The following is a 12,760-nucleotide window of genomic DNA, read 5'->3' on the forward strand; positions in this document are numbered from 1 at the left end:
GAAATTTTCCCTATAATTCATAGGTATTCATTCATCTAATTTTGAATTTAATTTTTGCTGTCAGTTGGCTTTAGGTGTAACACTTGCTTGAATCCATTTTTGTTTACTGGCTAGAGCTGAAGATCAAATATTGTACTACAGAAAATCCAAATACAACACCCATTGTTAACATTACAAAGCCCATAAAAATATCAACCAGTTATCAATCACTACCCATTTTTAATTCCATAGCTAGTAATATGATTTACTTTCCCATTCACAATATCTAAGATATGCACATTTCAAAATTCATTTAAAATAACTTCTCGTCCTCTTTTCAAAGAACTAAAACATTTTATTGCAAAGGAAATGTTGAACATAACAAGAACTATGTTACATCTTTCTCTTTTAAAAATTATATCGGTTTTTACTGTGCAAGAAGTCAGAACCTTGAATGCAGTTTTTTAATCCAAACACATTTATGTTTATACTGGAATGTAATAAATATACACCATATTATGCACTTATTACAAATGCACTCAGGTCAGTGTATTAATGAGCCAGTGCATTACATCCTGAATCAATCAAGAGGAGATTACACAGAAGACTGTTGTAAACACTGCGACTGGAAAATTTATTTGACAGGACTTTCACCATGTCAGGTAAGAAGCAATTAATATATAAAAACAACTAAATTCTGATGCTGTTCCAGAGCTACATTGCAAAATCAAAATCTCTGATATGTTTGTGCACAGTAAATTATCTCTTGATAATTCCAAGTCAATATAATACTCTTGTCCCCACAGAAAATATAATATTTTAATAAGCAAATAAGAATGACAGAAAATTCTGATTTTTAAACAGAGCTTTAAGAGCGAGAATTCAATGCCAAAGGACAGCATAGTACTCAAAGAAACAATTTTCATCTAGGGCAAATTTTTTTAAAAATAAATAAAAAACCTTCAAAACATCTATAATCCATTTATATGGCAGGAAATCTATTTAGTGAGGGAAATTTTATTGCATGAAATCCTAAATCTATAAGTGACAGAACAATTTATCCTTCTAAAATAAGATAGGTATTTGTTTGGGGTGTGCCTTTGAAATTCACAAGTTATTTTGCTTTCTATCCAACTAGCTATTTCATGTTAATACCATACATGAACTTCTGTTTTGTGATTCTGAGGTGGACTCCTACCCTACCACAAAGGATTTATTTTCATAAGAGCTTAAACATGTATGTGATTTTAAACATGAGTCAGTTCAAGCATGGTTTTGCCAAGGCACATCTCTCTCACGTTTGTCTCATGCTTTTCTTTCAAAAAACATCATGAACTGAAATCTAATTAGACAAAATTGAATGCAAATTCAAGACAGAAAAATGTGCACAAATCTGGAGACTGTAGTCTCTAGAATAATATTTTACCAACTTTTAAACTGTTTCTTAGCTGGGCTGTGATGAGCAGGAAAAAGGTCTTCACATACATGTTTGTTTTGTAAGGGCATTACATTTTAAATGTTCATTTATTTCAACCTATAGATCCAAGAATGATCAAATCCCTTCTAAGTTACATTTACAGTGGACACCAAAGAATATTGCATAATTCATGTGCCTAAAAAGCTCATATGAATTGTTAAATAAAATGCTGCTCAGATTCACACCAAATTATTCATGAATCATATGACAGAGAAGAACTACCTTGTAAAATGTTGAATCAAAAATATGGAATATATGAGTAAATTTTAAAATGTCTTACTCTTCACATACGAACAGCTAAAAGACAGAAAGGACAAAATGCACAAAACAATCAATTATGAATTATACATTTAACCCTGCTTGATAGTTAAAAGTGTCACAGCCAGATGCTTTTTTCAGGTCTATCAGTTTTCAGGGCACACTGTTGAACAATAATTAAACCATCCTGATGAGTTTTCACTGAAATAAGAAAACTCAGCAAAAAAAACATCTTTCACTCACACCCCATTCCAGAGAGACCTTTATCCACTTTGTTAAGCAATATAATTAGGAAAGTAATGTCTTTGTTGGATGTCATCACTATGTTTTCACAAGCCACTTACCAGTGTAGTAAAGATATAATGATAGTATTCTGTCATCATCCCCATTGCTAAAGCCTTGAAAAAAATAAACAAAAGATTAATGTTTCTGAGGCCATATAATACTTTTTATCACACTCACATGGCAAATGAAACTGCAAAAGAACACTACTAAGATGAGACTATTGGGTTGGAATTATGCTAAAATTAGGTCAAGCAAGTCATTTCTTAGCAGTTAGAGAAGATTACTGACTATTAAAGGAATTTATGAACCAGATCTTCTGATAGAAAGAATATTATTAGACTGTTTAGTGCAGTAAATGTGAAAGAGGCTTGTATTTTTACATACTAATGGATACATTAAGTTACAACACATAATTTGAGTCGACAATATTTTCATTCATTATTGAACCTTTTCTTTAAAATGAATTACCTAATAGGAATTTTTTTTCTATTTTGATGAACAATACCATGCATTTAAAAGAAGGACCCAAGCTTATATAATACATGTGCACATTTTTCCAACCATGGAAGAAAATTCTCTCAAGTCAAATTTTGAACAGCAAGAGAGATATTACTTAAATAAAAATGAACAAATATTCATAGAATTATTTATAAATTTAGGTATCTCTCAAGTACCTTCATTGCTCTTTCCATCTATGTAATACGAAGTAGTTTTTGATAAACTGTGCATTTTAAGAGTTCATGCTTTCCTCTCAACTGCATAAAAAATATTTGTAGATTAAAACTATGTTTCATCATGTTTATTCACTAAGGGCATTTTCCCCAGAAAAGCATTTATCTTCATGCTCTTCACAAAAGTTGTCTTAGTATTTTGTTCCTGCCCAGGAACTATCAAAAGAATTCTTTGCCAAGTTGCTACCAGATGGACTCCTTAAAGACACTGAAGGCCACAATTATACTACTGTGACAATACCAGAATTTGTATTAAAAAGAATTGTCAGCATTCTGAAGGCTGTGGGAGGCTTTTTACTTTGACACTGTCTGAAAAATGATGAAATTAATAGTCTATATGATCTTTTCAAAAGAAAAAAATCGAAAACTAATCCAAACGTTAGTTATAAATCAGATTTTATAATATTTTAAACAAGATTTTGAAAAAACCCACCACTTTCCTAAAGAATGCCTATACTAATGTACTGACAACTCCACAACAGTACTTAGAGCTAGAGTATAGTGTTCCAGTAGAAATTAAATTCTCAAACACAGGAAAACCACACTCCCATAATATTACACCTTCATTAGGAACTCTAAACTACAAACATACTTAGCTTTTATAAGAACTTTTTTTTTATAAAACTAGTGTCTTCCTCTATATGTGTATCACATTTGCAGTCACCTATATCATAACTGCTTCTAATCAAGTCTTTCATGCTCCAAAGGATCCCTGCACAACGTCCTACACATGTTCCTTATTCTGCTGTGACATGATGCTGTCTCTTTTCCAGGTCTTCCTGCTTTCACCTTCTCACTTCTCTAAAGATCTCACTTCTTTTTCCTCTTCAAACATTGTAACTTCTCAGTTCTCACTATTACAGTGCTTCCCTAACCTTTTAAATTATGTATGGTTTCCCTGGTTGCCTGGTGATGTAGATAACAATGAGATTTGCCTTAATTTAAGTATGTTTGTCTGATTGATAGGATTTTTTTTTTTACTTTTCATTACATTTTTTTGGCCAGCAAAATGTAGTTGCTGTTTCACTTGGTTCTCAAGGTACTTTGTTTTCTTTATTTTCAACTTGTGTTGTCTTCCACCAGCTCCACTGCTAATCTTTCCAATTATCCTCTCAAAATGAAACTCCTTGTCATGTCTCCCAAGAGTCATCCCTCCATTAACAGGGAAAAAAAATCTGATCAGTCAATAATTCAGAAATGGATATATATTTTTTTCAATAATCACTTATAAACACTATATTTGGAATATTAACATTAAATAAATAATATATTCTCAACACCCCTTGAGTCAATTTCAATGGCAAGTGCTCACATTCAGCTTCAAAACTACAAATATTGGGCATATTTAGAGCATTGCAGTATAGGACCTGAATGGAAAAGTAAAAATCTACAGAATCTGTATAAAGATCTAAACATTTATGAAAGACTTTTTTCTGTATCTTCCCTCTGTAATCTTTAGGATAACCAGTGTGCTTTGATGAAACAGTTCACTATTTGGTTTAAAGAGGCTTAATGCTCACTCTTGGGTCCTGGGACATGATTAAAGATACAATGGTTTTAATTTTGTTCCCATTTCCCCCTATTCATACATTTTTCACAGTGCTGTATACTGTGAAATAAAAGGGTTTTTTCACCTAAAAATTTCTAGGTAGTGTATAACTAATGTATCTCAATGGAGTTATTGTTAGTATTGCGCTTAATATTGCCATCAACACATTTCCCATTTGCATTGTTTAGATTTTAAATATTTAAAATAATTAAATGTACATTCAATGATTTGGTCTAAACAACTAGAATAACTAGTCTGGCTTATGTTTAGAAAAAACCACTAGCAGAGGTTTAAAATTACTAGGAACTAATAAAAGTTTTTCAATCAATGAACAATAAATAAATTATATTAGATATGTAGACTTACTAGCAATTTTAATTATACCCACAGTAATACCTGTAAGTACCTCTAATGAGACACATATTTCCAACTCTTAAATACATTTTGGTTTCAATTTAGACCCTACAGTTTTCTAGCAAACATAGAATAAACTTGAATTAAAGTCACTAAAACTATGCATTAGAAGTGCAGAATACCGTTTTGGTTTAGGTGTTCCTCCTATCCTCTTTATTGGAAGTCATAGCTTAATTAAAAAACTATGGGGAAGACTGTCTCTGAGCCAGTTAAATATTTGGAATTTTTCTGTATCTCACCTACTCATTTCATCTGTACACAATATTTTCAAAGCATCAACCCAAATGTACTTGGGCGTTTTGCAGTTCCATTATTAGTGCAAAGAGAATATGGCTCTAAGATATGGATTCTGTCTGTTATCGTGCTTGCAGGGATCCCAGGATGAGGGAAGAGACAAGAATGTTGACTCCATGTTTCAGAAGGCTTGATTTATTATTTCAGGATATATATTATATTAAAACTATACTAAAAGAATAGAAGAAAGGATTTCATCAGAGGGCTAGCTAAGAATAGAAAATGAAAGATAACAAAGGCTTGTGGCTCACCGAGACAGTCCGAGACAGCTGGACTGTGATTGGCCATTAATTAGAAACAACCACATGAGACCAATCACAGATCCAGCTGTTGCATTCCACAGCAGCAGATAATTATTGTTTACATTTTGTTCCTGAGGCCTCTCAGCTTCTCAGGAGAAAAAATCCTAAGGAAAGGATTTTTCATAAAACATGTCTGTGACATCTGTCCTCTCAATGGAAGACATTAAAGTGGTCTTTTGGTAACATATTTTTCAGATATCAGTCTCTGATTAGGAATACACATCCTAGAGGCCTAAAATAAAAACAAATATAAAAATACATATATACCTACATATATAAAGAGTTGATGTATAAAATAACATTAATCAAGTATTTAAAACAATGCTTTAAGCATCAATTCTCCAAAGTACTGGTTCTTCATAATTGAAAGATTAATAGGTCTCCATATTCCTCCTGAACATAAATTATTTAAACTCTTTCATTATAAAAGCATAATTAAAGCACCTACCTTTTGTGTCACCAATAAAATTGCCTCTGAAATCCTTGGTTGATTTTCAGTAAGGCCTGAGTAAAACTGACATACAATTTCCCTGCTTGTTAAATATCATTAGGTCTGGATAATTCTTTTATTTATTAGGGATGAAAAAGATTAAGACATCTAAAGCAGAATGAGGATTACCTGTTTCAAGATGCCTGCTGCCATTTCATGGCTGCAGTCAAAGATTACATGGAATTCTTTGCCTCTTTTCATCTCCTTTAGCAATGGCTTTGCATCTTTTGTGTCAGCCGGTAACTGACGGATTTTTAGTCTTAGGTTGTATCGCGATGGAGCCTTGATGAGCTCTTGTAATCGAATGAGACCTTAAAGAAAACAGGATTCGGGAAAATTATCAAAACAAGAACCCGAACTGGTAGCAGGAGAACATACTATAAGCATTCAGTTTCCAGATTTTTTCCCTCTCTCATTTGGTTGGAACTGATTCACAAAAATGTTGTTAAAAAGAAAAATTAAGAAGTATCTGGACTCCCAACACTTTAGTACAAGTTTCTTTTCCCTTAATATTAATGGAGAGTAAGGAGCCTCATTTAGGATTACCTTCAGACGGACAAATCTTCCTCTAGACTTATCATGCAACTGTGACATTACTCTTCGAAGAACATATTACTCTAATTCAATTAAAGCCATATCCCAGACTAACAGTTTTTAATCAGACTAGACAGTCTCCCAAATAATAAATCAAGTTTACATACAAAGTTGTGAAGCATTTCAGCACTGTATAACACTCTCACATGAATCTCTTCTCATGTTTCTATACTGAATCACTTTTCAAGAACAGTGAGAAACAGAAGTAGCTTTACACTACTCTGCCAGTTTTGGAATTAAAACCACTGCAGAACAAAACTTACTATGTTTTTGGAAGTGACTTTGAAATTAATTTGATTGTATGAAACATTACAGTGGTTTATGATGTTCAAGTTTTCTGTACAAGTATTAAATATTTTTAACATATCAAATGTTAAAGGGAAGACTAACTATTCTTTCTTGACTGCAAACTGCTCTTTCAAAGCATTCTTTACTCAAAAGGGCAGAGTCCCTAACGTGCGTATTTTAAGCATATTCTCAGGTGTTACACCAATCACATTTGTTACACCTTTGGAGATGGAATGGACAGTTAAGCTGCCAAGAAACTTTGAAATGGGATAGAAAGAAAAGGAAAAGAGATGTTGTTTTTTTCTGCAGCAAGTTTAGATTACAAAATTTTGGTAAACAAATTGACAGGTCCCTTTATCTATCCACATTTGTTGCATCAATACAATACAGTTTTGGTCTTTTACTGTAGGTCCAAGATTTGTTATAGAATAGCAAGAAGTGTTTTCTTGCCTACAGGACTTTTTGAAATAAATGTTTTCCAATACTCTAATGAATTAAACATATAGTTTAATTAGTTTGAGAACCACAGAATATTCTGAGTTGGAAGGAACCCACAAAGACCATCAAGTCCAGCTCTTAGCTGAATGGCTCACACAGGAGTTGTACCCACAACCTTGGTACTATTAGTTCTATGCACTAACCACAAAAACCTCAGGAAATGGCAGTGGGTGAGACCCAATGATTTCAAAACTTCCAAACTTTGTTCTGTTCCAGAGAATTACCCAAGAACATAAGTCCTTAAAGGTCCTAACTGGGCTGTTCAAGAATTAAAAAAAAAAAAAAATTGTAATCTTCATAAATCTTATCATTATTGGACTACCTCAGAGAAAGAAAAAATCACACCAAAATTTGAAATAGGAGATTTACAGATGCAGGAACTAGAGTAATTAAAGTCTGACAAGGAGAATGCTATGGTAGTGTCTGCATTCTGGGTTACCTATGTATCTGACAGAGAAGTGATGAGAAGTGATGAGGAATAAACAGAGTACTGCACTGGAAGGCAGTACAAAAGGTAGAAAGCTACCAAAGAAACCTGAGGGTGAGAATGTGGGGAAGAAAGCCTTCAAGTGTACATTTCTTCAATGCACTGACTGGACCTCAGTGCTGGGACAGTACAGATGTGCAGGCAAGCACAGGAAGAAGTATTTATGCTTTCAATAACTGTCAACTACAAATAGTAACCAATGAGACTTCTCAAAATATATTTTAAGATAAATTAAATCTGAGACACAAGCAAATTCCAGGGTTTTCAAAGATATGTTTTTTCTCCTGTCCTCATCAATGTGAAATAAAAATAAACCTTAAACTTTTAATGTGCAATATTTTTCATAGCTTCTACATGTAGCAGAATATTTAATTTTAGTAATAGTTAGAGTGAGTACATCCATTTTTAAGATTTTAACATATATATTTCATCATGTTTCCAGCCACCAGTAAAATTTTAAAGTTGAGATGGATTATGACAGGGAACAAAACACATTCCACTCCACTAAATGACTCACTTCAGTGGTCCACTTGGCCACCCACTATAAGGAATAAATTCTTTACTGGCATATGTTCAACAGCTTCCAGCTTGCTGGGCTCTCAACAGGATGATTTTGGAAAACAAAACCCCCTCACTTGCAAGGGAGTAATGAAATGCTACTCTGTGGAGAGTGCACGGTGTGGGGTGCTGCTACAGCTCCTTGCTGCAGAGAAACACCTCACAGAACAAAAAAATATCTGGTACTTTTTATTTTTCTGGTAAAATGTTGAGCAGCAGGATTTTCCCATTCAGGCATTAGTGGGAACTCAGATCAATGGGAACTGATTCCAGTTCTGGATCACACTTCAAAAGCTGGCTCCTTCAAATACTAATTAAAGGCTAGAGGCTAGAGGTTTCCTTCTACATTGTATCTACCATTTGGGATGTAGCATTTGTGTTTTTAAAAGTGTGCAAAGAATAAATTCGTTTTAATGAAAAGTAAAACCCACCAAAATAATTTCCTGAAGAACAACAGAATAATTTATCTAAAAACAAACAAACAAACAAAACCACCACCATACACAAAAAAACCCTTTTCTAGAGTAAATATTGAACAGTGGGTCACTATTCGTAAGCAAATTAAAAATTAAGCACTGGAAAGATATAAACCAAGAAAACAAGGTCTTGCATGAAAACTGCAGCCCTTGGGTTCATCTATGGACAATAACTGCTTCCCAACGCCTGGCTGCCACTCATCTTCTCTTCCCCTGAACACCCTAACATCCTGGCTCCTGCTGGAGTAGTTTCTGCAGTAGCAATGGCCAAAAAAGTTCCAGGAGATCAGAACATTAAACAGTTGAGGACTAACCAGGCAATACATGTAGGATATAAATAAATTCTGCCCCTATCTTTACAGCAACAAACTGTTTGGAGTTTAATTTTTCACAGCTATCAGATATCAAATTTTAAAGGCTTTTTATAGTAAAACTAATGCCTTGGAGTAACAAAAAATGAGCTCTACCTTATTTAACATTTAGTCCTGAATACATCAGGTATAATCAGAAAAATTATTGTTTGCTGTCCTTTTTAGATGTTACCAAAATTTCTTCTATTATTTTCACTTTCTCCATCTGGATGATTGAGGTTCCTAAGACTCAAAGAAGATTGCTTGTTCCTACTGTGTGCAGTTTGTCTGTGGGACTCAATTTCTACCCTTGTATCCTTTGTGCATATTGTTCATTTCAAGTTAAAACAAACATATTTACTTATTGACTAAAATTCTTAAGCTACTGATAATACCAAAGTTTCATTGCTGTTGTCTGACATCAGAGAAAGTGTCATAACAAGCTGGCTATGCAGGATAAAAGTAACAAGCTGTTCTGTACTGAGAAATAAAGTTCCTGAATCAGTAAGGGACAGTTTCAAAAGGACACATAACGTAGCTTTTCAGAAGAAGAGGTATCAGAACTTCCAGTAAAGGGAGGAATATAATTCAAGAACTACAAGGACTATGAAGCTAAAATCAAAACAAATCTTGTCTTCAACATGATTTTGAGGATATCTAGAATATTTTTAATTGAACACCTGTGTATCATAATTTTAAAATAATTGATTTAAAATATAATATGAATTGCAGTCCTCAGATGAAAAGATCTCCTCTTATTTTACTAGGATTTACAAGAACCATATGTAATGAAAAAAAACCAAAAGAAACCCCAAAAATGCAAACAAAGAAACAAAAAATCCCACAAGAAAAACAAAACAAAAACAAATAAAAAACCCCAAAGCAAACAGAATACAACCATTTGTGTGTATAAGCCCCTAAAAAAATCTATTTTACAGCAGTATAGAAATAATAGCTGCATTTTGGGAATGTACTTCCTGCATTTTCTTTCACCAGGGACACCTTTTTCCTGTCCCTTCAAACTCTCAATTCCTTCTTTTAGCAGCCACTGTGATAGAGCCCTACCTCTGAATGGCTGGGAAGAGTGCGGTGTGAGTAACTCTTTTCAGAAGCTGCCATCAATTCATCGTTAAGGAGAATCCTGAAGGAGCAGTTTGTGAGCTCTCCAGCTGGCATCTTCCTCCAAAGAGATCAATCACATTACCTCCTCGACATGTTCAACTTCAACCAGTCCAGGAAGCAAGAACCCCAAGTTTGTTTTAAAACCTGTCTCCAGCTCAGCAGCCTTGCAGGCCATTGCTGTGCCACCTGGCCTGCTCATCAAACTATTTATCATTTCCATTAATGCTGCCTTTGTGCTGCACAGGAAGAATGCAAGCAAATGCACTTTGCAATAGGCTGAACACATCAACCTTTTTCTGTAAGAAAACACTAATGCTCTCTTAAAGGCTACTCTTTCTCTTAACCACGTCAAAAATTTCAAAACTAATAATATACTGCTTTGCAGAACCATCAGAAAGCAGTCTTTCTATTTTTAGCAAGTTGATTCTTCCCACACCTCTCTGAACTCTTCTCCTTCCCTGACAACCCCCTGCCCAGTTATTTTGGTTATGTCTCAGAAAAATCTCATTGTGTATTAGGCTTTGAAAGGGGTATGGGTAGAAGGGAGGAGAATGCTGGTTTATTAGCATTGATAGAATGTTTCACATCAATTGGAACAGTTAATTGCTGCAAAATGACTCGCAGAGATTACCCATGAACTCTAAAGTTTAGTTTTATCATCTTCAACTGAAAAAAAAATCACTAGTGAAAGGATTAAAAAGGAATTGCACTAGCTGGTAGGGTTTTTCTAACAGTGGGCTGCTCTGTGTTCCTTGTGCTGTTGTATCTAATACAGCAACACCATTAAGAAAAGCACAGAGGAAATAGAGACAAAGGAAAAAGACAGCTTGATGGACCTTTCATATTTATTCATATTCCGGTTTTGTACTACATTAAGATAATTTCACTCAATTCTAGCAGTGTAAAGCATTCTTAGAATGATCATCAGTTATATTTAACCCCATTGAAATACAATAGCAATGGTTTCTTTAATGGAAAAAGTTGTAAGATATGTAGTCCAGAAAACACAATTGTCTTTTCATAATTAATGCAACTTCTTATTAGTAGCTTTAGAGTAGCTTTCCAACATTTTAGCAGGATTTTTCAATCTTGTAGCTAAAGGACTGGAGAGCAATCCAAATAGTATATGTGTATGCATGTATATATTTTACAAGTATTAATGCATTAGAGTCTGATGCCATTTGCAACTTGCAATATTTAAAATGCGCTATGATCAGTGGCAGGGACATGAAGAGGAGTGCAAGGATATCTAGTATTATGTTGACTTACTTTGCTGTTAAATGTGACTTCTACAAGGGAAACAATAGTACTATATCAGTAAAAAGAAAGAAATGTGTCTGGTAAGTGATTTCAAAAGAATTTTCACCAAAGAAAATTCTATTTAACAAGCCCTTTGTCAAAAGTATAGCTGTTCTCTTTCAAATGCCTTTAGCTGAAAATTTAAAAATTAGATTCATGAGGGCAAGCCAATACACAAGAATCATCCATGATAATAGTAGTATTTGCTCAAATGAGCTCTGGAGACGTATTTGTATGACATAATTTTCTTCTGGGCGAAAAGGTGCAGATGTAGAAAGTGAGCACAATGTCCAACTACCTATACCTATGTCCCTATCTCCTTACCAAACCATACAGTGTGACTACTTGCCAAACCACTGTTTATAAATCAGGACAATCTTAGAATATATAGACATGTTCTATCATATCTTAAGGAATTAATTCCAAATTCTACATTGCCCATATGTGGCCTTTTGGCTATACAAACACATTTAAAGAATTTACATTGCAGCAGTTTATGCTTTAGGAAAAAAATAATTTGATCAAGTTGGGATTCTTGAGAAGAGGGAAAGGGTGGAGGTTTTTGGTAATATAGTTCTTTTGAGCATATCACTAAGTAAAGTATTAGTCACCCTGAAAAGACAGTTCTGGACCACTGAGTATCAGAGAGAAATAAAAGTAACATTATTTCCTACTGAAAATACTTTTGAAAACTATCTCTTGGATGGCAGCCATGCCAGTGATCAGAGAAAATGTTTCAGGCTAGGTAGTTTTCTTCTGACTTTTTTTTTCTAGACTGTGTAATAGAATAGAATCATAGAAACATTATCCAAGATCACAGAGCCCTACCTTTGACCAAAGACCACCACACCAATTCAAGCACAGCACTAAGTGCCAAGTAATTTCTTTGAAAACTTCCAGGAATGGTGACTCCACCATCTCTCTGGATCGCCTGTTCCAATTCTCAGTATCTGAGAAAAATTCTCCCTTCTAAAACAAGCAAACAACAAAAAAAAAGGCAGAACTGTATTTTTAATTACACATGTCTGCGCAGTATGTATATGCATTTGAAAAAGAAATTTCATTATTGTGAAAAAAAATTATAAGTGTCTAGACTAGGCCAGAAAAGAATAAAAACCAACCTAAACTAAAATCCCAATCCCCCTTTCTTTTAGGCTAAAAAAACCCATTTTTAAACAGTTACTTAGTACAGGAAGGGAGAAGTGTTTAAAATTATATTAATGACTAATATTGAAGTTGTGATTACTAAAATAGCATCTATAGAACAGACTAGTTTTAGGGTTAAAAAAAAAATCACTGAACAAGAAAA

The 12,760-nt window shown here is 33.9% G+C and overlaps 1 protein-coding gene across 3 annotated transcripts in view; it reads right to left on the reverse strand.

Annotated features, from left to right (window-relative positions):
* The window catches only part of GRIK2 (glutamate ionotropic receptor kainate type subunit 2), a 239,320-nt gene that overhangs the window by 213,195 nt on the left and 13,365 nt on the right, over positions 1-12,760 (reverse strand). For all 3 annotated transcript variants that reach the window (XM_031061578.1, XM_014309296.2, XM_031061577.1), the window contains exons 3-4: positions 5,909-6,090; positions 2,059-2,112 (exon numbers count right to left, since the gene is read on the reverse strand). In XM_031061578.1, coding sequence (XP_030917438.1) covers positions 2,059-2,112; positions 5,909-6,090 — 236 coding nt within the window. The remainder of the gene's footprint in view (positions 1-2,058; positions 2,113-5,908; positions 6,091-12,760) is intronic.

The sequence above is a fragment of the Geospiza fortis genome, unplaced genomic scaffold (genome assembly GCF_000277835.1).
Source record: "Geospiza fortis unplaced genomic scaffold, GeoFor_1.0 scaffold486, whole genome shotgun sequence".
NCBI classification, from domain to species: domain Eukaryota; kingdom Metazoa; phylum Chordata; class Aves; order Passeriformes; family Thraupidae; genus Geospiza; species Geospiza fortis.